The sequence below is a fragment of the Natrix helvetica genome, assembly GCF_964273705.1.
Source record: "Natrix helvetica genome assembly, chromosome: 1".
NCBI lineage: Eukaryota > Metazoa > Chordata > Lepidosauria > Squamata > Natricidae > Natrix > Natrix helvetica.
Window position 1 is genome coordinate 296,076,336 of NC_138548.1, and position 27,898 is coordinate 296,104,233.

General features: G+C 39.6%; 1 protein-coding gene and 2 long non-coding RNA genes across 3 annotated transcripts in view; 1 reads left to right on the forward strand and 2 right to left on the reverse strand.

The window, feature by feature from the left end:
- The window catches only part of LOC309383848, a 498,138-nt gene extending 494,055 nt beyond the window's left edge, over nt 1-4,083 (forward strand). Inside the window, exon 2 of the long non-coding RNA XR_014173934.1 lies at nt 3,972-4,083. This is a non-coding gene — a long non-coding RNA (uncharacterized lncRNA). The remainder of the gene's footprint in view (nt 1-3,971) is intronic.
- The window catches only part of LOC309383847, a 381,089-nt gene continuing 353,711 nt past the window's right edge, over nt 521-27,898 (reverse strand). Inside the window, exon 2 of the long non-coding RNA XR_014173933.1 lies at nt 521-3,563. This is a non-coding gene — a long non-coding RNA (uncharacterized lncRNA). The remainder of the gene's footprint in view (nt 3,564-27,898) is intronic.
- SLC38A3 (solute carrier family 38 member 3) overlaps nt 2,623-27,898 on the reverse strand; it is a 29,912-nt gene continuing 4,636 nt past the window's right edge. The window contains exons 4-15 of the mRNA XM_081936763.1: nt 23,997-24,070; nt 23,118-23,210; nt 22,853-22,934; nt 19,687-19,769; nt 17,800-17,858; nt 13,762-13,932; nt 11,865-11,944; nt 10,401-10,501; nt 9,399-9,523; nt 8,529-8,673; nt 7,249-7,352; nt 2,623-6,259 (exon numbers count right to left, since the gene is read on the reverse strand). Of these exons, the coding sequence (XP_081792889.1) occupies nt 6,155-6,259; nt 7,249-7,352; nt 8,529-8,673; nt 9,399-9,523; nt 10,401-10,501; nt 11,865-11,944; nt 13,762-13,932; nt 17,800-17,858; nt 19,687-19,769; nt 22,853-22,934; nt 23,118-23,210; nt 23,997-24,070 (1,222 nt within the window). The 3' untranslated portion in view covers nt 2,623-6,154. The remainder of the gene's footprint in view (nt 6,260-7,248; nt 7,353-8,528; nt 8,674-9,398; nt 9,524-10,400; nt 10,502-11,864; nt 11,945-13,761; nt 13,933-17,799; nt 17,859-19,686; nt 19,770-22,852; nt 22,935-23,117; nt 23,211-23,996; nt 24,071-27,898) is intronic.

Genomic DNA, 27,898 nt, shown 5'->3' on the forward strand with positions numbered 1-27,898 from the left:
CTGTTATAAATTTGTTCACACTGACTGCCTATCATTCCCTGAAATAGACTTTCCATGGCAGAGAGGAAGAAACTTGTTAGAAATCCTCTTCACTTAATGATAATATGCCAAGGCTAGTAGTCATATTGATCCCGCAATGCCTGTTTATATCATAGAATCTAAGGCACTCAAGACCAGTAAAATAGGAATAAAAGTGCTCTTAGTCTGATGTCTAGTAATTTTGAATCTTTAGGACAGAATTCTAGACAAGGTAGACTGTATCTTTGTATGTTCCAATGCAATTTAATAAAGGTAGGAATTAATCAGAGCACAAAGAGGATCCAGAAATAACATTTTTGGCTTCAATATTCAGCAGTTGCTTCCAAAAATGAAAGTCCTACTGAATTAAGTTATTTCAGAGGCATGCATATGTATACTTTGGTTTTAACTTTGCCTACATTCTTTTTCTAGGTGGAGACCCCTAATCTGGCTCTCAAATCTTGGCTTTTCAATCACAGACACAAAGATCCATATACAGGAAAAGGTTTCACGTTTTCTTTATTATTGTTTTAAAAGATTTGTTTCATTCCCAAATATAGATCTAATTTCTACTTGTAATTTAAAACTGTTCTAGAAATAGGCTCTTTCAGACAAGTTCTCCCATTGCTTTGTAACTTGGAACACAGAGACAAAAGGAACAGAGATACCGAGAGAGGGTATGACTGATGTAATGCCTGCGTCATCTCTGGGGGAAAGCAGACCAGTGTTCTTTGGGTAAAGGAGTCCCAGAGAAAGGTTTTGCCCTTTTTCTTCAGAAGTACATTTCTGTGTTGTATATCTTATGACACATGAGTCGTGTTCATACAACATGCTGAACCTGATTATTGAATTAACTAGTTTTCAGGGTTTCGCACACTACATCGCACCATAACTGAAACCAGTTGGCTGGGTTTGCATAACACTTAAGTCACAAAAACCAAAAGCCCAAGGTTAATGCTAACCAAGCTATGCTATGTCTTTAAATCTTTAATTTCTCTGCTTAAGCATGTTGCACAAATGCACACAGAGACTGAGATATTGATGTTTAACCTACGTTGAGTGAGGCAGCACAACTTGCTTACTGGCTACACACCAGAAGGGCAGATATAGGCTACCCTTTCCGAAACCTGTGGGTTTGGAAACGAAAAGAAAGGAGAAAGAGCTCTTGAGATTCCGCATGATTGCTTGCATCAGTCAATGCACCTCTTCATTTTATTTTTTCTCTTCCATTTCTACCCGGTCACTTTGCTGATAACAATAGGGTTTTTTTAGCCCTCAATCAGTACAGACATCCCAAATAACAAATCTTTGTCTGGTTGCAAACAAACATTGGAACCTTATCTCTAGCTCCAGTCTAAGTTAAAGAAAATAAATAAACATGAAAATACATAAAAGACAGTTACTGTTGCCTAACATTGAGAATGACCTGAAGAGGTTAAACAAATGGCCAATTGGCAACAGGGACGAATAAGTAACTAGTAACCTTTTAGGAGTACCTAGCATGTCACAAGAATGGTCTCTCGGAAATTAAGCCATTAGCTACAACATTTCTTTTGCTCCTTCCTTGCAATTTCCAGATTTTCCAGATTGTTTACTTTTATCCTACTAATGATAAAGATTTTCCAGAAACCTAAGCTGTGGTTTTCATAGTTTGCCTACCACGCAGGGCTCAACGTTAACCTTGAAAGCTCACTAAAACAATTCCCCGGTTCAATTTACAACTAGCATAATTCAGGTGGATTTACACTGTGTCACTATCTCATGTTTCTCCATTCCGCCCCTTCTTCTGGTTTGAGAAGCATCCATCACATGATTCTTTGTGAGACAGCAATTACATAAGGCAATGCAGCTAAATTGTCAATCTTCTGTTATTCTCCATCAATATCAGAAATCAGGGAGAAGATTTAAGCGGACTTTCATCATGTTTGGGCTTAAGAAGCAGATTATATAGAACAACTTAAGCCAAATGTTTGTAACCACAGCTGTAGACTTTTCTCATCACGGCTCTTGCAACTGGACACCACGCTTTAGAAACAGCCCCTACTACCCCAAGTTTCACATCTGGTGGTAAGTTTTCTCTGTAGCTCAGATAAGACTTCTGGGATCCAAACCCTCTTTAATGAGGACATAACATACGTACAGTATACAGAGTTAGTGAGCACAACAACAAATACATTAAAAAAGATCTACTCTTATGTACATTATTTATAAAAAGCAAATTGACCAGCCACCACCCCAATACAAAAATACATGTTTCTTATTATGTGCATTATAGCTATTAATCCCTAGAAATAATTACTGATTGACTTAAAAATTAGTTTCAACAATAATCCAACCATAAAATTCATAGGATACAATATATAAACAAATGAGGCTTTTAAAAATGATTTTTGTAAGGTCGGGCAGAAGTTGAAGATGATAAACATAGTGGGAAAAAGTAAAATATGACTGAGATTGAACTAAATGACTTCAGAACTCTGGATGAACATGGGGATTATTCTTTGTTCTTCTCTTCAGACCACATTCTTAGACAGTCACTTGAAAATGAGTTTCAGCTATTTCAAGGAAATCTACTTATTTGGGATCACAGATGTAATTCACCTGTTGTTGTTTTTTTGTTACATGGAAATAATGCGGAAGAGATTTTAGTGTTTAGTACAGGTCTTGCTGCACCAACTTCAGTGTAGAAATAATTACTCCACTATTCAAATGTCACCAAGAATAATTGAACTTTGGGAATTTGCTAATGCGAGGGCAGGAGCAGGAAGAATTCCTGTTGTCCATGTCCTCAACTGGACTTAGACCAGGATTTCAGAGTGAAAATAGCGTGTTCCTGATGCCACATTCATTTATTCTGAAAATTTGACTTGCTTAGTTACATTCCTCAAGTTCAGTTTGCAATGTATCCCACTTTGGAACATTTTTGTGTATGAATCAGCCTTTGAGACAATTAAAAGAAGAATAAAGTCACTAACTTTTCAAGGTGCAAATTATTGGAAGCTGCAAGAGTCACAAGCTACGGCAGAGGGCAGTAAAGCTTCAACTAGTGCCTTTCATGTACTGTGGCTCTAGAACTGACAAGCCACTTCAATGTGTCACATTAACTACGTGAATGCTACATTCCAGCCTAGTTTTGTGATGCATAGTTATCTCCCACCCTGCTCCAGTTACTCCAGGGATGGCAGAAACATTATTGCTGAAAGTGCGCAGAAAGTGGATGTGCATAGAAAGTGAGGGATTTTGGTACTGTACCCCATACAGGGCCTACATGAAGTGCTGTGGTGCATAGGTAATAGCAGAAAAAAGCTACAGTCTTTTCAGTGCCAAAGTGTTCTAACACAAAGAGGTCCAGTGTTTTCTCCCTCGGGCATTCCTTCAAGTGCTTTATTTTGGTCTGAGATTGCATTCACAGAAACACAGCTATCTGGTTAACCTTAGCTGCATATCTGAACATCCGACATGGAATGGAAAGCTGAGGCACCTGCTCTGAGATACCCATTCCATCATTGTGTTACCTGATATACAATAGCAGAGTTGGAAGGGACCTTGGAGGTCTTCTAGTCTTAGGCAGGAAACCCTATACCATTTCAGACAAATGGCTATCCAACATCTTCTTAAAGACTTCCAGTGTTGGGGCATTCACAACTTCTGGAGGCAAGCTGTTCCACTGATTAATTGCTCTAACTATCAGGAAATTTCTCCTCAGTTCTAACTTGCTTCTCTCCTTGATTAGTTTCCACCCATTGCTTCTTGTTCTACCCTCAGGTGCCTTGGAGAATAGTTTGACTCCCTCTTCTTTGTGGCAAACCCTGAGATATTGGAATAATGCTATCATGTCTCCCCTAGTCCTTCTTTCTCTTAAGCTAAACATACCCAGTTCCTGCAACCGTTCTTCATGTTTTAGCCTCCAGTCCCCTAATCATCTTTGTTGCTCTTCTCTGCACTCTTTCTAGAGTCTCCACATTTTTTTTACATCGTGGCGACCAAAACTGAATGCAGTATTCCAAGTGTGGCCTTACCAAGGCATTATATACCTGTATAAACACAATTCTCCATAAATTTGTACACTACAGGAGAGCACTTACATTTTGAAAATATGAGGCAGGAATGCTGAGTTTCTTGATCCAATATAGATCAAGAATTGGGAGGAAAAGTGCTGCTGCTTACTAAGTTCTTAAACATTCTGCATGGTGCAATAGGATTAGTACAACACAAAAAGCATGTTTTTGTAACCCAGGGCAGAAAGTGCATCTTTAAAATCTCGACCAGAGTTTGATTTGAATTGCTAGCCATAGGGCAACAGGGAAGAAATGTATTCAGTTTCATTTGCTTAGTATTGTTAATGAGTAGTCCATTGCTTCCTATAAAACCAGAGGAGCCACTTTTGTCTGATGAATGTTGAAAAGTATGAAAAACATTCTTCAGGATTATGACAGAAAAATAGGACAATTTTGCCAATATCTTTATCATCTTCTTGTTGCATAATAAGGACTATATATTAGGGCTGTGTACTAAACATAATATACATTTAGACTAGAGATGACTGTTTATACCTGGGAATCATCAGAATACCCCTAAAGCTTCAAAATATTTTCACAAGTTACCGATGCAGCACTACAACTGGCCTCTTGATCTTCGTTCAAATCTTCTCAGAAAGAACCCATTGCATTTTTGTTCCCCTGTTGCAAGGACTAGGCTCTACTTACAATGTAAAACAGGTATTAATAACAGAGAGGAAAAATTGAATTTTCCAGTCTTGGAATGTTATGTCAGTTTTGATTACTATGTTTTTCATTAAAGTTTTCCACAGTTTAAACATTCTAAAATCATTTTCGCTTCATAAAATCCTGCTTGCGTATATGTCATCCATTGTTCAGATGACATATACTTTTCTGTTCAAGGCCTTTATAACTTCATGTTTTAAATCATGGGTGAATCCTGAAAGCTAGCCTTCCCGTATATGATGTCATCTAAAAGTTTTAGTATTGCAACTCCCAGAATTCCCCAGCCAGCATGATCCATTTATGTAGCAACAAGGGATGAATATTTTTTTAGCATAAGAGTCCAATTAACATAGAATCTTAAACTGTGATTATTGCTTCCCAGTGGGACAAACAAACAGAGGTTAGGTTTTGAAGACATGAACAATAGGACCATCCAAACTAAAGCTCAGTTCCATATAAGAAGAGAGAGTTACATTGCCCAATTTCCAGTGCCATCATCTCTTCTCTGCTTCAAATACCTCAGGATAATTCAGAACATGTAAATGGATCCTTGGAAACCAGTGCAAATCTTCATCCCATCACAACTGGTAGTTCAGCTGGCCTGTAGTTTCCCAATATCTCCCCATTAATCTGCCTCCCACTCTAAGTCTTACAGCTATCTAAAAAGTGGCAAGGAGTTCATTGCAGAAGGCAAATGAGGAAACTGAACCAGTGTAAGGGAGAGAGAGAGAAAGTCAGGACTGCCAAGTGACATTGAGGAGGATTAAGGATCTGTAGTGGAGCTGGGATTGTGACCAATAAGATTTTTTTAAAAAAGGAAATAATTATTATTTCTTTCTTAAACCCCTTCAAGCTTCAAAAAGCCTTGGTTTTTCATTCTGTAGCCTCAGTGTAATATTCATATAATATAAAGCTTGGCCCAAGTCAACCATTCAGTAGTGAGCATCAAGTGAGAGCCCTACATCCAAGTTATTTAGCACAGTTGCTCCATTTTCTTCTGGTCCTGCTGACTTTTGAGTCCCCTCAGTGTGGGCCAGCTGGACTGGGCATATAGAACTGAAGATATACTGTGTATCATAGCAGCCTCCCCTCCCTTTCCCTTGAAATGGGCTTATTTTTCCAGTTTATGTGCTCATTTAGACTACTGTTAGCCTGGCCGATCCCAGACTTTTGAGAGAAAATCAAATGCCCAGAGAAAGTAAGAGATTGACTTCTGGTCTAGTCCAGCCTGCAGCACCTCTGGCTCAGTTTGAGTGTGAGGATTTCATACTGGAATAGCACCCGTGGCTCAGAATGTAACCAGGGATGAAAGAATGATACAGTACTAACACAGGGCAGGGGGGCAGGAAATGGATCCAAGCCAGTTGTGTTTCCCAAGGCTTCGTTGTGCATCACGGAGCTCCGAATGTCGCCTAGTGGCTGCCTCCACTCTTTAGGCCACCTGACATCCAGTCGATGATGATGAAGCTGAGGCTCATGATCATGAAGAGCACCCCGAGGACCGCAAAGAGGGATGCCTGCCGGGAGAAGAGACAGGAGGGAAGGAGAGTGTCACTCGCAGAAAGGAACCCCCAAATGGTGGGAGCAGAAACATATGAATGTGTGTCTCTTTCCTCTTCCACTAACTGGAGCAAGGAGAGCAATCTAGACATCCAAAGTTCAGGTCTCGCTGCTTTAATTTGTGCCACTGGTAGTGCAATAAAAATGAGTTGGCAACTGATTCATAACAAAGCTATATATATATATGTCTATACTTCACATAACTTTCCTCCCCCCACTCCAAAAGTGAATCATGCAATCTTTATGGCTGAGTAGCACTGCAGCTAGGGAGGAAAGACTCATGCCTTCCTATGAAAATTGTAGTTCTGCTCCAGACCAGTTCTTTCTTAATAGTTCCTTTGGAATAAAGATAGATTGCACATCCCCATATGGCACAAATGATGATGACATTGATATTTATAATGGTAATTATAAACCATGCATCCAGTTTGAAATCCAAAAATTACAATAGCTTCTATAGATAATATGCAGGACACGCAGGGCACATTCTCCTTACCCCACTGCCCAAAAAAAATACTGCTTAGAAATACTAAATTTCACTATCAGGTGAATTCTCTAAAGCAGAACACCTTTTTTTTTCTCTCATCCAGAAATCCATCCAGTGGTGGGATTCAGCCAGTTCGCACCACTTTGGGACAACCAGTTGTTAAGTTTCTGAACAGTTTGGTGAACTGCCTGTTGGAAGAAATCATTGGGGCAGAGAACCAGCTATTAAATTATTTGAATCCCACCACTGAATCAAACCCTTTGGACTCTTCATGAATACAATACAATACAATAGTAGAGTTGGAAGGGACCTTGGAGGTCTTCTAGTCCAACCCCCTGCCTAGGCAGGAAACCCTATACCGTTTCAGACAAATGGCTGAATAACTACTAGTAGTTATTAATTAGTTATTACTAGTAATAACTAATAAGTAGCCAAACTGGACTGTTAGAGATCACATACCAGGATCTTGGGAAGGGATTTCATCGGTTCCTTGTCCTTGGGCATGATCCGGATATAGAATATTGCTGGAAAGATGAATATCAGGCAAGGAGCTGAGGTGGCACCTGGGAGAGTCCAACAGAGAACAGGATTTAGGCTCTTCAGAAAATGAAACACCCTGAGCTTCACTTTTCTTCACTAATAGATTTTTGGGAAAACAAGACAAGCTCTGACAACAGCACCTCCAGCCTTGCCCCTCATTCAGGGCAGAGTCCAGACCAGCTATTGATTTTCCTCCTAGGATAGTGTTTGAGTTTAAAATCAGCAGGGGGGAAAAAGCAACTGATGAGTGGCTAGGAGCATAAACAACAAAGAAGAGCCCTTTGGAATTACATGGCAAACAAAGAGATTTAATAAGATGGCTTTGATCCTGGAAAAACAGAATACCGAGGCACCAGCTCAAGGAGTCCCATGAACGTTCTCAAAGGAGTATGAAATAATTATTGTCCTAATGCAATTTCTATTATTAGGAGCTTGTTTATTTAATACTCCCTTGTGTATTAGAAATACTTTTCAGAAACGTTTTTCAAAATGTAAATGATTTTATCCATATCGATAAACAATATTCATAGTATACTGTATTTTTCGGAGTATAAGACGCACCAGAGTATAAGACGCATGAAGATTTTGAAGGGGCAAATTAAAAATAAAAGTTTTTGCACTCTAAAGACCTCCCCAAAAGAGCCAATTTTTTCACAAAAACGGCCCTGTTTTTTTCAACAAAAAAAAGGTGCATGCATAGCCTTTAGGCGGCTTATAGAGTGCTCCTGGGGGGGAGAAAAATTGAGCAAAAAACGGCCCATTTTTCACTCGTTTCTGCCCTCCCCAGTCCTCTGCACAGCTCCTAAAGGCTATGCACAGCCATTTTGGTGAAGGGGCAGGGTTTCAGGAGGCAAAAAATGCTGTATTCAGTGTATAAGATGCATCCAGATTTTCAGCCTCTTTTTTGAGGGAAAAAGGTGCATCATATTCCGAAAAATAGGATGTATTTCGCCAAAATGCAGAATCCATATTACATACGGCAATAGATTAACATCAGTAACTTTTTAATATATCCTCCCTCCCTCCCTTGTTTTCTTTTTTTTCCCCTGTCACTCTCTTTCTCACTTTATTTTTTTGCTTTTTGCATTTTGCATATCTTTTCTTTTTGATATTAGTTTGTACTATCTTTTAGTATTATTAAAATCCTTAATAAAAAGTACCTGTTTAAAACAAAACGATTCCTGGAACGCAAGACTTACCAATTAAGCCAAAGATTCCCAAGATGGAGGGAGCAAAAATAACAAGCAAATTAATAGATGTCAGTAGCAGAAAAGCAATGATAATGTGCCGAATCCAGCTGAAATCCTTGTCTGGAAAAAGCATCTGCTGGATTGCACGGCGAACCTGAAGAAAGACAAAAGTAGTCAGATTCACATTTTAGAAACATGGCAAAGTTCTTCACTGCATATATTTTAGGTCTGTCTTCATCACAGCTACTTGAATTTATCCTTTTTCCCAATTGAATAGACTTCGGATCTAATGGCTTAATTTTTAACTTCAGTTCCCATTTATAATTTGGTGGACTATGATAGCTATGACTATAACTCCTTAACCATCTACCAGTAGTTACGTCTTGTATACTACTCTCTGCTGCTTGTATCTATCTCAGTGGTGCTATAGTTTTGAACAACAGGGGTACCTTGGTACTCAATGGCTTTGAAACTCATTAAATTTGGTACTCAACACATTTAAATGTGAAAATGTTGTCCTGATACGCATCGTTTATTGCTCAAGACACAAACTAGAACTTGTTGGTGTTTGCTGCCTTGTGACTCACTATATTATTCCTTATAGGAAAATTTTTGTTTGGTACTCATCGTTTTTGATACTCATTGCACCTCCCGGAACCAATTAACAATTAACCAAGGTACCACTGGAAATTACAATGACCTTATTGGTTTACAGCCTAGGTTCTCTCTTGATTTTTATTCCTTTTTCAGTATCAAGAATTCATGCAAGATAGGAATTAAATTTTACATGAATATTCCAATTTAAAAAACACAATAGACACACACAACACAAAATCACATTTAGTCTCCTCCTGTCAGTTTTCTGACAGAGAAACTCACCGGGAAGAGAACAATGGGCACTGTTAGTGTCACAGCAATCAACACAGCTACTCGCACACACAAGACCAGCACATCAAGTGAGTCTACTCTGCTGTAGGTGTGAAGCAGCTCTGATTCTACCTGCCCTGTAGGAGACAGCCAAGAATAGAATAGCAGCATTGATCAGGCTAAATATATAACAAGGTCTTTGTACAACACTCCCAAAATAATTTTTTTTTATAATTGAAGACTATAGAGGTGTTTGTTGTTTCTGGAGGCTGCAATCATGTGGCTGGTGGCATGGGCAACTTTGTAAAATGCTAATTGCAGTCTTCTCAAATTAACATGTAAGTAATTATATTGCACAACAAGGGAAACTTGATGTACTATTAGGTCTTTGTACAGGATACAATGCAAGGATTCAGCATTCTTCTTTGGAGGTTCTCTAAATGAAATGCATGAGACAGACCAATCCAAAGCACAGTGGAGAACACAAGCTTTGCAAAATGTGAAAGGATCACTACTGTTGGTGCTATATAGTTCATAGAGTCCCTTTGGGGAGAGGGGGCGGTATAAAAATCGAAATAAAAGTAAAGTAAATTAGTTAGTTGAGCATCCAAAGAACATGAAGCTGCCTGCAACTGCATTCCAATGGTTAGTCCTTGAGGGAATAAGGCTATAGCTTTAAAAAGACAGTACTTTCTGCCCTCAATATCTGCCTTTCCTCCATTTAATTAGGAAGCACAGAACATGGGATACATTACAAACTTTCTGTTGGCTTGAAGGCTACCCAAGTCCTTGTAAGGTATGTTGGTAGACATACTCCAAAATTGGCAGGAGATGGATTTAAGAGATCAAATGGATGCCTGGAATCTCTACAAGGCTTAATATATATCCTCACAACCCTCCTCCCCTCAAAATGTAAAAAGATCGAAATTCTGGGAGTCACAAAAGGGATACTGATGGGTTGAATGTGCTCCTCAGGACATATCTGAACTCCTAGGGCAGTAGAAAAGAACTTACCATAAAATGTGAGATAACCAAATAGGGCAGCCAGGAAGTACATAACATACATGACTGTGATGGAAATGTTGGAGATACACTGCATCTTCTTCTTGGTTGGGCTAAAAGACAGACAAAAGCTCAATGAGAAGGATTTAAGTTATGCTAATCGTGAAGTGGTTTTGATTTATTAAAAGCAGGGCATTATCATTTGACTTTCTTCTTCACCTTGCTATTATTGAAAACTAAAAATTCTTGATGAAATTCAATTTTATATATTTTTTTTAAAACCCTGAACATTCTTCCTGTGAGTTCATATTACATAATAAGTCACAGTAGTTTAGATGACACGTATACAATGGTGGGATTCAGCCAGTTCACACTTATTCGGGAGAACCAGTTGTTAACTTTCTAAGCAGTTTGGAGAACCGGTTGTTGAAAGAAATCCCATATATTTAAATCTTTTGGGTATTTAAATTGTTTTAATTGTATTAATTTTATTATTTATTTTAACTTTGTGGCTTTTACTTTTTGTGTTGTTAATTGTCGATGTATTTACCTCCTCCATGCCACATGCCTTTATATTTGATTGTACGTCGCCCCGAGTCCCTTCGCGGAGAGGGCGCGACTGATAAATTGAATCAAATAAATAAAATAAATAATTTTGTTTTTTTCCACTTTACAGGGCTAATCCTGTAAGGAAGGCAGGAAGGAAACATTCTGGTGTTGTTTGTACCCTGATCTTTATTGCCCTGCTTACAGAAACTGCCTCTCCGGTTAACCCTGATTACATTGTAACAGCTCAGGTGAAGCGCCCATCGACCTGAGTGATGTTGAGTTGGCCACACCCACACAGTCACATGGCCACCGAGCCACGCCTACCCAGCTGGTCATTAGGGCAGAGAACCGGTTGTTAAATTATTTGAATAATTATTTGCATGTATATCACCGGTCTATTATGGGGAGAGGGGTGGGCAACATTTGATGAAAATCCTGAGAAACACTAAATGGTTTTTAAATTAAAATGAATCTCAGTTGCACAACCTATGCGAAGAAATGCTAGTGAAATACTATAGCACTGATTCCCAATAAATTGGGAATTGTGCAATTCTAACAGACCACAGAATAAAAGCTCCCCTCTTGACTAATAAGGTCTCTTATGCATTTGTGAACAGGTATTTGTCCTCCTGCCTACTGAGGATCAACGTTCTGGAATGGCAGAAAAGACACAGAACCAAGAGAACTAGCCAGTAGGGCTTTTATACTTAGAGCTGCATGTCTTTCCTATGACATAGAAGGAAGCTGTCCAGAATTTGCTACAGTCAATATGCAGTAAACATGTGCATTCATGAGAAAGAAAAACAACGAATGTCCTAAAACATCATCTTTATACTCTAAATTCAATAATCTGATGCCTCCTTCAACTTGCATCACTACTTCGGTGATATCAACAGTGAGGTATTATTAACATACGTACATACTTACTTTTTCAACTCTGTGTAGATAGGAAGGACTTCAGGATGACACACAAAAGCAAATGCCATGATAGGGATGGTGTAGGCTGTCTGGAAAGTTAAAAGAGAGAAGAGATATTAGGGAAATGTCAGAGAAGCTTCTGCCTGCAAGAGTGATGCTGTTTTAAGCTCTCAGCTATACCCAGGCAAAGAAATTGCACATCCCAAAAAGTGTTAACAAAGATTAGCAGGGAATAAAAAAAATTGGAGACAAATTCTTACAGAATTTGTGATTCCCAGCAACTCAGATCCCTGAAACCCAATCTAGGTGCGTCATTGTGGCCATTTTTCTATTCACCGCATCAGACACCTGACCCCTGGGCCATGGCCCACTACCAGGCCATGGTCCATTCAGAACCGAGCCACAGAAGCAGCGGGCAAGCAAATGGGTGAACGCAAATCCACTTGTGCAAACAGTGGGTGCATGTGCCTGCTGTTTGCACAAATGGAACTGCATATACATGCATATTCACCCACCACTCGTGTAGAACCAGTCTCTCTCCCACCCCTGGCACTGATTCACAAAGCTGGAAAGGTTGGAGCAGGGGTGAAATTCAGCAGGTTCTTGAAAACTGGTAGCAGAAATTTTGAGTATTACTACTACAGAACCGGTAGTAAAAAAAAAAAGAAATGAATTTCACCACTGGGTTGGAGACCACTGCACTAAAGGATGGTTATGCCACTTCAGTCCTGAGCTTTTTTCAGGTTTCCCTTTAAGTCTTTACCTATTTTACATTTCATCTCTTTCATTCCGTACTGTTATCTTGTTTTTGGCTATATGGTTTTTATCCTCAAAACTGTTTCTCTATTTTTGTAAGCTTTCCCTTTGCTTTCCTCTTCTTTTTTAACTCTTCTCTTCCAAAACCACTTTTTCATCAACAATCAAGTGTACACCTATCTCTTTCACACCTATCTATTTACACCTCTTTCCACCTATTAATTTCTTTCTCCTTTTACCACTCTTGCTCTATAGTTTAGATCAACATAACCAACCAACGCCCCCTCCCCCTGCCCGCAGTTAGCATGATCCTCTAAAGAATCTCAGACTGGAGAAGATTGGTTTAAATTACTTGCATCATGTTCTAGAGGTGTCAAACTCAAGGCCCACGAATCAGATCTGACCTGCAGGGTGCTTAGATCTGGTCCACGGGCCCACCCTGAAAACAGTGAAGGATCAGCCTGTGGTGCCTCTGCCAGCAAAAATGGAGCTCAGGAGGACCATGTGCGGTCCTCCCAATGTTCGTTTTTGGCCACGACGGCCTCCTCCAGCCCTCTGCCAGTGAAAACCTGGGCTGCTGGAGGCCTCCATGCCCCAAAACAGAGCCTCAATGAGTGATGTCAAGCTGGCCACACACACCCTGAGGCCAAACACAACTCTGATGCAGCTCTCCATGAAATTGAGTTTGACACCTCTGCTCTAGAACAACCATTAACATTTAATAATAAAAGGCCAGCAGTACAGTAAACATCTAATACAATTAACAGGGTCTGATAATTATTCTCTAATTGGACACTTCCTGAAATTTAGGCCAAAAGTCCTACTCACAATCAGCATTACCATTGCTGAAAATTCCCACATTTGGATGGCTCCTAGGTTGGAGAACGATATATACTGTATTTTTTGGAATGTAAGACGTTCATTCCTGCCCGCCGCAGCCCCCAGGGGCACTCTGAAAGCCTCCTAAAGGTTATGCATGGCCATTTTGGTGAAGGGGGCGGGGTTTTGGGAAGCGAACAAATGCTGTATTCAGTGTATAAGACCACCCAGATTTTCAGCCCCTTTTTTGGGGGGGAAAAGGTGCGTCTTATACTCCGAAAAATACGGTATTATTAATTACTGCTGGTATCTTCACATCCACTCATCTGACCTGAGACTTGAGCGTGAACAAACTCAGAGCGCAAATGTCTTCCTCTGTGGCCTGCAGAGTAGTGTGTTCATTTTCATAGCTGCTTGTGCTAACCAAGGTGTAATTCAGGTTGCTTGTGCTGTTGATCCGCTCAGGAAGTGGACAAGGAATCTGGAACTTTTTGTAAATGACCTGAGGAAGAAATAAAACCTCATAAGTCCTCCTCTGAGGAGGAAGTAAAACCTCATAGGTTCTCAATAATAAATGATCTTCACTCGCCTGCTTCACATATATTAAACGTATTTTCACTGGATGACCGCAACATTAGGCAAGAAATCAGCTATGTTGGATTGCTCTGGGTTATCTAAGGAAAGAATGGCTAATGTCTGTGTACAAGTTTTTGATTGGTGGCCTTAAGCATCAATGTACTCCATGGCATGGGTTCAGCTTATCTGTAGAACTGCCTGTCTTCAATGATTTCTGTTTGTGCCATGATTCTGGCACAGCGGCATGCTTTGGGTTCCTACTATGAAACAATGTCTTCTGGTGGGACCTGCCTTCTCTGTCGTAGCACCTGCTCTGTGAAACAATGTTTGGATGTCCCTGATCTGTTTGTCCTTCTGTAGAACCTGGTTCTTCCTCTGAGTTTTAGCCCACAACATGGGAAGAACCCATACAGAACTAAAGTTCTTGATTGAGATATGTGAGAGTTGGTCTTGGTTAATGTTGTTGTTATTGTCATTTCTACTATCCCATTGTCCTATTTTTTTCTTTTTATCCTTTTCTGAACATTTATTATTCTGTATGTTATCCCGATTTTAATCCTCTGTTTTCCAAGTTTCTGCAGATTGTAACTCATCAAGAGTCACTCAGTGAGTCAGATGGAAGGCTGAGTCAACCTTGAGCCTGGTGAGATTTGAACGACCAAACTGCAGCTAGCTGTCAGCTGAAGTAGCCTGCAGTATTGCACTCTAACCACTGTGCCACCTCGGCTCTTAGGTCATGTTGGCCAGCCAGAGAGGTCCAATACAAAACTGCACGTATCAGAGTGATAATATGTTAATACCAGAAATATGATCTCTTCCTATCTTATGTATCCCAATCCCATATTCCCTTGTCACAGGCCTTACTGACTAGAGTTGAGAGGAGTTAAAAAGAAATCTGGAATTGATCAATTTGCCTATTGCTGCTATAACTTTATTTAAGAATCCTGAGAACTACACTTCCCACTGAAATATCCACATTCACACTCATACATCTTTGTATTAGTAAAACTTAATCATTGAGTTCTAATCATTGTACATACTTTCCTAATTCATATTTCTCAAAACCTGTGATTTTGAAACCCACTTTATGATTTGAATTATTTGACTTTAATACAACGATAGCAGCACAAATATACAACCTAAGCTTGTATGTTCTGGTAAATCTTATTATATACACACACACACAAACACACACTGGTTTTTCTTTATAAAATAAACTTAAAACAGGTTCTAGAAAAGCCAATGAAACACAATAAAACTACTCAAATTGTACTTGGAGACACAGTTGCTGAATTCATTCACCTTTATAAAAAAACAGGGTAAAATAATACAAATTAAAATCAAGGAGACAGAACATGAACCCATGCCAAACCCCACTGAGTAGCTTGCCTGAGGCATCAGGCAAAAAGTAAATTAAATGTCTCCAGGTAGGAGGTATCACAGTGGAACTTCATACCTTGCACCAGCATGAAGCTTGTAAAACATGCTAAGCTTAGGCAGCATGACATGTCACTGATGTATATCATAAAAGAGATTTACTTATATAGCTTCCTAAAGACATTTTTCCATAATGCCATCAAATTGCAAGTTTTTAAAACAAGAAGTAAGTAGCACAAATGCTCCCGTGATAATTGCACTACCACTATTTTTTGCAAAAGATCACAGCTGCTATTATTTATAGGACTGGAGTGTTAGGGGAAAAAAATCAAGCTAGCAAGTCCTTCGGGATCATCCTTATCCAAGCCAAAAGTTACAATTTGATTAGTTAATGAATATCTTCAATGCAGCAGTCCATGTAGGAGCAACTAGCTGATTTAAGCTACTGATAAAGGAGAATATTTGTAGCTCAGCATTGAAATTAAGTGTCCTCCGTGCTCTCTGAGCTGGATTGTTTTCTTCCTGACATTTCATTACCCAAACTAGGCAACATCATGATGTTTCCTCATTTGGGTAATGAAACATCTGCAAGAAAACAATCCAGCTCAGACAGCTCCAAGGATCCCTGATTTAAACTAAGAACCACTTCTGACTTACAATAGATTGAAGAAGAGTAAAAAAAAAATACTCCCTTCTCCAAGATTGGTAGGCACTTTGCAATTGTATTTTATTAGTATGCATGCTAACATCCCTACGAGGGCTCTGGCACTACTTCCTGTCTTCTCCTGTTGTCCCTCACAATGATACAAAGCTTCTTCTCCCAGAAATAGATCAGTGTTTCTGACAAGGGAGTGAGAATGTAGTGATGCATCTTGCAAAGGCTGGAGGCAAATTGCTTGCAAGCTATTTACTGTGACGGTCTGCGCTTGAGAAAGTAGCACCGTCCAATTTTAGCAATGTCAGGAAATACAAAATCCTCCTCCTTGGCCTGATGACCCAAAAGGAAAAAGATTTAGGACCAGATTCAAAGGCTAGATACATCTGGTCTGATGGAGGTCGAATCTAGCAGAAATAATTACATGCAAGTAAAGATGCTTTTATAATGAATCAATACCCTGAAGTATTGCTCCCTTAGAAGCTAGGATAAAATACCTCTCATAAGAACCCTCTTTTAAAATTTGATTCCATTTATCTAATCTGGATCTTCTTCAAGATGACCTCTGAAATAAGCGTTTGGCCTTATTTTTGGGGTGGTCTTATTATTTTTGAGGTGTAAGAGGAGGTGAGCATGGTCATCTCATGCTCACCTCACATGGTCAGGCTGCTGCTGTGTTGCAATATTTTCAGGGAAGGGCATATTTTAGCACATGCACTCAAAAGCCCGATTGGGCTTATTATCTGGGAAGGTCTTATTTTCAGGGAAACAGGGTAAAACTTTTATAAACAAACAAATGAATAAGCAAAGCTCTTAAATATTTTTTAAACTAGGAAAAGACCCCAAATAAGTCTTTGAAAATGTCCAACCACAAAAGATTTTTCGTTAAGATTTTCAGGTAATGTATTTATGTAGTCATGGTAACAGAGCTATCAAATGTCCTCAGTCTTTGTGATGTCTTAGCTACAGCTCTTATTATCTCTAATCATAGGTTGGGGCTGATTAAAAGTTGTAATCCAAAACATCAACACTGTTGTATTGAAAAGACTTGCATAAAAGTTTCAATGGAGCCCTCAAGCTCAGAATAAATTTCTCTTTCTTAATCTAACCCTTCCCATCAAGTTGCTATGTGAATAAAGGACACAGGAAAATGCATTTGCCACTCTTAACAGATGCACAAGATGGAAATCTATGCACAGGTAATCCTTGCTTAACAACTACTTGTTCAGCAACCATTACGACTTATGTTAGTGCTGAACTTATGACGGATCTCATAGTTGTGGCACTGCCCCTATATTCACATGATTGTAATCCAGGTCCTCAGCAACAAACTCACAATTATGATGTTGCAGCATCCCATGTTCACATGATCACCAAATGCAAACTTCGCCGCCAGCTTTTGACAAACAAAGTCAATGGAGAAGCTGGCGGGAGGTCACCAATGCTGACCATGTGACATTATGTTTAATGACAGTGTAGGCTTCACTTAATAACAGCAACCAGAAGTGCTGAAACTGCTATTGCTAAGCAGCACAGTCATCTAAACGTGTGCTCTACAACCTTACAATTCCTGTTGTTAAGAAAGAACTAATAACAGTTGATAATTACAATTTCAGTTTTATGCTCATTTTTTTGCAAGTAGATCATGTTGAACTTAATGGATCAAACTTCTGAATAGACATAAACAGTTCTGTATCATAAATAAATCTTACATAGAGTTTTAAAAAAAAGACTTTATAAACCATCATCATTCAAACTCACCGAAATAAGGAAGAAGACCATGCAGCTGAGAGAAAACCCACTGGCATAACCAAGATAACCTGGAACAAGAGAAAACCAAAAAAATTGCAAGGGATCTGTAATGTAATTTGTACAGGTGAAACTCGAAAAATTAGAATATCGTGCAAAAGTTCATTTATTTCAGTAATGCAACTTAAAAGGTGAAAGTAATATATGAGATAAGACTCATTACATGCAAAGCAAGATAGTTCAAGCCGTGATTTGCCATAATTGTGATGATTATGGCGTACCGCTCATGAAAACCCCAAATCCACCATCTCAGAAAATTAGAATATTACATGCAATCAATAAAACAAGGATTGTACATAGACCAATATCGGACCTCTGAAAAGTATAAGCATGCTGACCAATCAAGCACAGTAATCCCACGGTCATTGAACCAGGTTTTGGTGCTTTTGGCAGTGTGGGCAGGTGCCAAGTCCTGTTGGAAAATGAAGTCAGCATCCCCATAAATCTTGTCTGCGGAAGGAAGCATGAAGTGCTCCAAAATCTCCCGGTACATGGCTGCATTGACCCTGGTCTTAATGAAGCACAGTGGTCCAAAGTCCTGTTGCTCCTTGGTCCAAAGTCCTCTTTTCTGATGAGAGCAACTTTTGCCAAAAGCACCAAAAACTGGTTCAATGACAGTGGGATTATTGTGGTTGATTGGCCTCTCCATTCTTCCTCCATACTCTGGGTCCTTGGTTTCCAAGTGAGATGCAAAAGTTGCTCTCATCAGAAAAGAGGACTTTGGACCACTGAGCCACAGGACTTTAGACCACTGTGCTTCATTAAGACCAGAGTCAACACAGCTGTCTACCAGGAGATTTTGGAGCACTTCATGCTTCCTTCTCCAGACGAGATTTATGGGCATGCTGACTTCATTTTCCAGCTGCCCACACTGCCAAAAGCACCAAAACCTGGTTCAATGACCATGGGATTACTGTGCTTGATTGGCCATCAAACTTGCCTGACCTGAATCCCATAGAGAATCAATGGGGCATTGCCAAGAGAAAGATGAGAGACATGAGACTGAACAATGCAGAAGAGTTGAAGGCCGCTATTGAAGCATCCTGGTCTTCCGTAACACCTCAGCAGTGCCACAGGGTGATAGCTTCCATGCCACGCCGCATTGAGGCAGTAATTGCTGCAAAAGGGGCCCAAACCAAGTACTGAGTACATATGCATGCTTATACTTTTCAGAGGTCCGATATTGTTCTATGTATAATTCTTGTTTTATTGATTGTGTGTAATATTCTAATTTTCTGAGGTGGTGGATTTGGGGTTTTCATGAGCTGTACGCCATAATCATCACAATTATGACAAATTACAGTTTGAACTATCTTGCTTTGCATGTAATGAGTCTTATCTCATATATTAGTTTCACCTTTTAAGTTGCATTACTGAAATAAGTGAACTTTTGCACGATATTCTAATTTTTGGAGTTTCACCTGTAGGTTTGCCAGTTGTGCTACATTTCTCTTTCTCTCTGTCATTCTTTGATTATTATTGTCTATAAGGAGGTCTAGCTATTAGAAATTATTGAAGCATGTGTTCCTGAAAGCAAGGAAGAGTGCTTTGGGTTTTCCACTTTGCAAAGTCCAAGATCATCCAGTTCTAAATAATACTTTTAATTCTTAGTGGTAGATAGCATGAAGAGCAGCATGACAGTGGATGGGGTATTGGGGTAATTCACATGCTTTTTAGAAACACTTGGCAAAACAAAAGCCCTTGTTCACGTATACTCAGCAATATCCATGCTGCTTTTCCTGCTAATTCCATCTTTCGCCACACAGTCATTAAGCATGGGACAGTCAAAGTGTTTATCATCCTCATAAATGAGAGTTAAGAAACTTAAGTAAACCTTACCTAGTTGTTTCATGAGGGCCAGAGGAAGGATAATGGTGATACTGACCAGGATTACCAGGTAATTTCCATTCATATACCAGTCCCTGAAATAACACAGGCAAAATTACATCATTTATAGCCACTTGATCTTTGAGTACCATGAGGTATGTCTCCAAACTAAATGCAGCCAAAGCAAAAAAGCGGACAGGTAGAACAGTTAATACAATTAAATCCTACTAATGCATTAAACACAACTAATATGTATGGATACACAGAATGTATCCTCACTGTCACATTAAAACACTTATGTAGCATCTTGGCTGGGGGGGAGGGGGAAGAGATTGAGGTTCTCGACAGTCACATGGTCCCCTTGTGCTGTAGGCTCTTTTCTAGAATCATACAATAGGATTAATCTCTCTGACTAGTAGACTATGGCTGCAAATACCTGGAGAGAGTAGTCTTCCTATATGGATCTAATCAGTTAGACCACTCTTTTAATTAGAACAAAAATACCAACATCAGCTCTTTAAATTTAGGCTGAGTTTTGCCAGCACAGCTTGGAGAAACAGGTCTGAATCTTGAATCTTTAGCACACACTATGTGGAATTCAGCCACTAAATCATGGCACTTCCTATATTTTTGAGAGAGTTCTGTTCATCTGTTTGTCCGTCCGTCTGTCCATCCATCCATTCATCCACCCACCTATCTCTCTCTCTTTGTCTCTCTTCCCATTTGTCTCTAACCTGAGCACTTGAAACTTGAATTCAAATCTAAGGAAACCTTACCAAGTTTCCTTCCAAATAGAGAGATCTATGGCAAGGCCTAGTCTAAAAGCACATGAGGAAAAGCTATTTAGCATTTCAGTACCTCACATATTTTTCCATGAGGCTAAGAACAAGAAAAGAAAACATTATAAGCCAGGAAACCAGAATTCTGCATGACTCATATAATATTTAAAGACAGATACATCTGGGTATGAACAGGCTTAATTTTCATAATCCAACAAAGAGCACTATTTTTGGAAGGCAATTTTATATTAACTATTTTATTTTATGTGGAAAGCTTCGGGATTAAAAAGAGTGGGTGTGGAAACTCATAAAGAAATGAGAAGCATTTCAAGCAAGCAGAGACAAATATCTAAGAAGTGGGAAAGGGGACTGGTTATAAGAATTTCAGGGTATAAAGAAATCCTTGCCCTGAATCAGGATCTGACAAAGTCCCCTGAAAATAAGCCCAGGGTTTTTAGTCTTGAAAGGCACTGTAAAATGCAGGTTAGAAGGCAGAACTGCAGCTCCTTCAGCCTTGGCCATGCAGAGGCCTCTCGTAACAAGAAGCAGTCCAAGAGGAACCAAGGCAGGCTCTAAAAGGAAATTGCTTTTTTCCACAGTTTACTCTTACAGCCTGTTCAGGATGAGCTCCATATAGACCCCCAAAGCTGAATCACCACCTATTTTACCCATCCTGTTTCTGCAGAAGCTAAACCCTTGCTCTTCTTCCATTCTAAAAGTCCTAGTTTGATCTTTAGCCTGCTTTTTAGATTGGCTGCAATTAAAGGCACAATTTTTCTCCAAGTACATGCCAATACCTCTGCTGAGCTTGTGGTATTCAGCTTTGCAACTAGGGACAGTCCAAATCTAGCCAAAGATATACCTGTTTCAGAATGATACCCCTTACGCACAGTGTTCTTAAAATATCGATGTTTTCAGAGTTGTTGGGTACACACACTGTGCACTACAACGACTGAGTGCATGTGTTGCATTACCTCATAAATCACAATCAAATCCTACAATAGCTAGGTTCATACCACAGTCTAAGCCAAACCAAACAGGCCATATCATTGTTTAGGGCAATATAAGAACCTAGTGACCATTTTCAAATTTCTTCTTTGCAGTCAATGTGTGCTCTGCTCCTTTAAATAAGATTTTCCAATGATAATGAAATATTCTATTCTGCTGTCATGCTGGTCATGTACATTTTCAGAGTGTCCAGTCTTGGGACTAATGCCAGATAAACAGAATGCTGATAACCCAAAACATCGATAAGAATGTCTTGGATGTATCTCACACTGAAGGACAGAAGCAAATATGATGGTGGCTTTCCCCTCATCATGTCTCAGATAGGCTTAAAGAGGAATGATCCATACATCCAAGAGGGTGGATCTCTCGCTGCCTACTGTTATACTAATTTTCCCAATTAACCCTTCCACTAGGAGCAAATATTTCCTTGGGTTTGCTAGGGTGGTAGAAGGCGTGCTGAAGCCCAGCCAGCTCATGAGTAGAAACACAGATCTGACTAATACATCCTAGGGCAGAAAGAAGTGGAGCATCACGCATGGATTGGAAGTTCACTTTGGTTTAATCCTGTGCAGAGGGTTTATTCCATGTTGGCGTCAATCAAAAATAGTAGTGGCTTAATGCTGTGAAATCCCTGTAACAGATTGTCCAGAGGAGATAAATCTCTGTACTACTAAAGAGATGTTAAATGGAGCTGAGCCACAGGGAAGGAGAAGGTGGGGAAAACAGAGAGCTCGCGAATAAAGACGGGAGAAGAAATGGATGTCTGAGAGTCCAGAAGGGAGGAAATGCACCCAAATGTTTAAAGTACAATAAGATTCAAGCATTTCTGCAATGGCATTTCTCCCCACGCTACATTTCGCTTTGGGGCCTGGGCTAATAATCCAAAAATAGTTTTGTAATGAACCAGCTGTCCTCCTTTGCTTTGCTGCTTCCGTCTGGCTGGCCACCCAACTTACAGCTACACCTTGTCTCCATTGACCATGCAAAAGACTAAGAGCTGGAGATCAGGATCAGATAATAAACATAATTGGCACCCACCATGGAGACAATTTGCACTTAAATTGGAGAGACATAAACAAAATAGGCACCCACGGCAGAGCAGGGATATTAAAAAATTTCTCCCTGATGTAACTGATGGGACAGAAATAAATTATGGGACTGAAATAAGTGAAATTCATGCAACAACAAGCCACTCTGCATGTGTGTGTGTTCAAAGCTTAATATATACAAATTCAGCCAATTACATTTTTTTTCAATGCACTACAGCCAAGCACACTATCTATTGCTGACATAACACCCTCCTTAGGCAGAACAATGTGAATATGGCGCATAAATATAGAAAATGTAGAAAAGTAAGAGACAAAATGGAAAACATGGATGGGGACACTTACGCTGTTTTCTCTTCCAGAGCAAGGAAGGTCTGGATGACTAGAGGCAGTTCAGACTTCACAATGTATAAGTAGCTTGACATCGCTGAAGAAAGAGAGAGGAGTTACCAGAGGACAGAGGCCACTTAAGATCCAGTGGGGAAATTAATTAGGAATGCATTTTTGCCTGCATGATTCCTTCTTCTACAATGCTTTCTAGGAAATCTAGGTAAAAAGGCTTTTACAGTATTTAGAAAGGATGATGTAGACATGACCGGTTTCTTCCTACCTCCAATGTTTTGTAGTGTTATAGCAATGGCAGCTGCCAATTTCCCTGGTGTCCCAAAGGCTCTGTAACCCAGTTGCTCATAGGCTCGGATTCCTACGTGATATCAAAAAATTAACAAAAGAAAAATGACATATGAATGAACCCACAACATTTCAGTGACATAATGAACCTTTGCTCATAACAAAAGTAATTGGAATAAAAACAACAGCCGTTCTTGCATACACGGCAAGCACTGCAAATTACATTTCTAAAATAAAACTCACAAAATAGACAGATTTGTCTTAATCTCTGTCTTGATCAGTTTTTAGTATGGTGAAGATTTCTTCTCCACTGCTTAAGTGGAGAAACAATCAAGGCATTTAGCAAAAGTACTAGTAGTTCAGCTGAAGTCTAAATGTAACCTTTGGAATGAGGATGAGATTAAGTGAAACCACCAACAAAGTCAGATTTAAGGAAGTTGAACCAGCTGTACCATTAGGGCAATTATACCCTAACAACCTCCTTTTGTTTATTTTAATTATTTTAATTTATTAATTTTTTTACGTCACCCATCTCCCCTACAGTGTGACTCTGGGCGGTTTGTTCACTAGCTTTGGGAATAGGCATACCAAATAACAGCACGTAGGCATACAGCTGACTGAACATACAAAAGACACCCAGATCCACGTTTGCTGAGAGGGCATCAATGCAATTGCCCCACAGTCTACTTACTTATTTAGCAGCTATTCCACCTTTTGTCCACCATGGAATTCAAGACAGAGTAAATGTAGTCTCAGTTGATCTTCCATTAATTTAGTCACAGCCAATGCCGTATCATATAGCATAGGACTGACTGAACTGAACTCCCTGTGTGTTTCTCAGCAGGTTTATCACACTTACCAACAATCCCTGAGGATTTAAGCAGCAAATGTATAGAATAGCTTGACAAGAGAGCTACAGTAGTCAAGAGGAATCTAGGGAGAAAAAGAAGATGTTTATATGATTAAAGAACTTGGATAATATTGGACAAAAAAAAATTAAGAGGGAATCTCAACTTCTTTTACAGTATAGTGGACAAGTCTAAAAGGAGAGGGTGTGGTCTTCTACACAGTTTTCTGAAGCCACAACTGGAGCATCTCTCAATTACTTTGTCTTATTTGTGAAATATTCCCCAAATTTGATCTAATTCCAAAAGCAATCCTCTAATTTCTGAACAGGGTATCTGGAGCTTTTTAATTGGACTTCACAGAAGGGATGCACTCTCTCAGTGACCATATATGGAGTACCCAGGTGGCTTTCTTCAAATTCAAACTCCTGTCCTGGATTTGTAACTATGTTGGACTACAACTTCACAATCCACAACCACCCTAATCAATTCCAATGTCCATACATTGGAAATCCATGAGGCTGGAGAAGGTTCAAGAGAAAAGCCAAAAGGAAACAAAATATACAGTACTTATTTCTACGATCAGCAAATGGTGCAATTCTTTAAACAAAATTCCAAAGATTGAGAAACAAATGCACACTTATTGCCCAGAAATATGAATTAGTATAGCTTTACCATCTGATTACTTTATTTACACCATCCTACTTGATAAACTCACAGACTGAGGATGATGAAAGGCAGGGCATGGAGAGGAAGGTAGTTTCCTTACAGCATTACCTTGATATGAAAACTATTACGTATTGGCTCCCCTGAAGACATGCACACAATATATTTTGAACTGTCCTAATACAAGTGTGTTATGTAACCCTTTAATTTGTAAAGGGTGAATTAATTCTACCCAGAAAATAATATATTTGGATAGAAGCCAGGAAAATACAGGGCAAAACCCACACCCACATATGCATGCACAGACAAACAGCTGGGAAGTACCATAATTCTCTCCCAGCATTAGCTATCCTACATCTGGATAGAGGTTTTGTTCATTCAAGACTGAACTATTGTTTCAATTGTTGAATTCATCACTTCAAGAGCTACCTCTGTACTAATTATTTATTATTTAACTCCACGAATAAATGACATGCAAATAATTGTATTCTAGTTAAGTACGTTTCCATTATCAAAAAGAGAAAAAATTAAGAAGTTCTCCAGAAGATAATGCCCTGATGCTATATTCAGATTCTATCATGTAATATAGAATGTAAAATAACCATATTGAAAGAAGCAAGGCTGTTTAGAAAACTCGGTGATGAGCTTTGAAATTGTTTACTGTGTATTAAATTTTCCAATATCCTGTTTTACTTCCTTCCTCTACACCCAGCATATGGCTATCACCACACATAAAGATGAAAGGGAATGAATTGTTGCTCAAAGAGGCAGATAAAGAAAAAAATACATATATATTGCTAAATATTCACTAGGTCAGATCTGAAACACCAGGATTTTCATTCAAATTAGAAACACAGTAAAATAAAAAGAAATGTTGCTACCATGGCTACTTGACCTTCTTGCTACGCCCTTAACTTTGTATCAGTCATCCCCATCCTGGCATGAAGTAGGCTAGAAATGATGGGTACAATTAATCAACATAGCTACCATGAATTCTTCCAATTATAGTGCAACTTTAACAAGAGCCTTGCTCTAAAGCAGGAATGTCCAAAAGTGGAGGTCAGAAAAGTCAAGGGGGTAACTATATCCATGAAATCAAAGACCCAACCTTATTTTATGGGCTTGGGTTATATTGTCATAGGAACCATCTGGACATTTTTGATGCCTCCTGCCAGATACTCCTACTGTAAAATATACTTTGTGGAAGTACTTCAAGCTAAACTACCTGACTAGGTGTGGAGTGAGCCCCACCTGCCCCTCTTTCAAAGTCCATTTTTCCAACCCAATTTTGTAAAGAGGTGGGGCCAGCACAGGGATACCTATTAATACCTGCCCCTGCCCAGTTTTCTAAGTGCTTCTTCTGAATCTCGGCCATGATGAACCACAGCTGGGTTTATTTTTTGTCCCACTCAATCTTCACTATGGATTTAATCTAATTTATTTGCATTTCTAAAAACCTTGGCATAAAGCACTCCAGAGAATTTCCACAATCTTCTGCATGTGTCATTTCACCTGCTGAGCCACAAATCCTGACTGGATGTTAATGACGCTTAATTGCCAGCTCTTGACTAAAATGGTTCCTGGAGTTTCTTATGCTTGGGCTTCTAGTGCTACTGGAGTATAAGGTATATTATCCCAGCCATCATTGCTAATGGCTGGAATGATGAGAACTATAGTACAAGAATGTTCAAGTCTGAATTTCCCATAAGGCAAACAGTTGTAATTTCAGCCCTCATTGAAATAGAAGAGCCTTCCTTCCAGACACTGTCATGTTACAAAGGCAGAGAAATGTGTTTCTGGATCAGTTTTTCTTTCACTGAATCTCCGGGGTTATTCTGTCTCAACCAGTCCATGTACAATAGTTGAGAAGCAGACGGGCCTACTAAGCCTCGATGGCTTGGAAGAAGGGTAAGCAACCTTTGGTATGAAAAGTCACATTCCCCTATGAAATATTAATATTAAATTCTTGAATTTCTCCATGAGTTGCCTATAGAAAGGGTAGGAGTGGGACAACTGCAGGCTGAGCAATCTGCATGACAGAGTTCACAGTATGGTCCTCTTGTGGGCCAACAAGTGAGAACACAGGAGGCTTCCAGACAAATACACTCCAGGGATGTTCTAAATAAAGGATAGTCAACTCTATGGGATGCTCACAGTCCAAAATTACGATTAGCTACTAAAAATAGGAGTAGCAGGAAGGATAGGGAATGAATATGTCTGTTCTCCAGGAGAAGGCCTTCTAGAAAAACTGGGGGCTTGATCATTTTTGCTTTGAAAGTGACATGAAATTTTCCTGGTGAAAGAAATGTGGCTTGGCAGATTGAGGACAGGCGTGCCGGCACTATCCCTAGCTGAACTTTGTGGCTGAACGCAACCAAAGAACAAAAGCAAGCTCTCCGCAGGGAAGCCGCATGATGCTGAATTGCTTCCCAGAACTTGGGAGGGCTTGTGAGCCCATGTTTTGCTCTTCCCAACAAGAATCTCAAACCAAATGAGAAATCAGCCCCAGGGAGCCTCGGAAGCAGAGAACGGATCATTTCACTGAAAGCATTTCATTTCTCCCAACATGCAGTCATTCTCATCCCTGTCAAGATGCAAATGATACAGATGTCTACAGGGTGCAGACAACTGGAAGTATAGGAAATCGTAAGGGGAGGAAGCATGCATGAAGCATGAATGAATCCAGGGCTCTGAGTTGAATTGAGTAGTGGATGATTCAGAGAGTAGATTTAAGATGGAAGAGGGTGATGCAACAGCTCTGCACACAGGCCCTGACCTCCATGTTGGTTGCAGACGTTTTGGCCTGCACTTTGGTTTGCATGGTCAACAAGGATGGTTACAACCCAGGTTAAAATTACTGTAGAGAAAGGAATTGATACAAGCCAGAAGAAATCCATTGAGGCTGATGACTTAACGCTGCCAAAAAACAGAAGGACAAGCGTTACATTTACATAGCAAGAGGAGCTAGCCCTGTCCTCCATCCCATTAACTGTTCAGGGTCAAATAGCAACTCTGTGTCTCTACTTCATGCAGATGCTAGAGGGAAATGGCTAGTAGAGGCAAAGGAAAGTAGGTGGCTGTGTTACTGTTGGCTATCTTGCAGTTCGGGAAGAGTCCTTCCCTTTCTGCAAGGATTCTATGGAGTGACAGAAGTAGAGCACATCCAAAAAGTATATCAAGATGAGAATCATTCCTCAAAGATCTTTTGCAATGACCACCTTCCCCTACTGTTCTTTTCTGTTCACGGGCA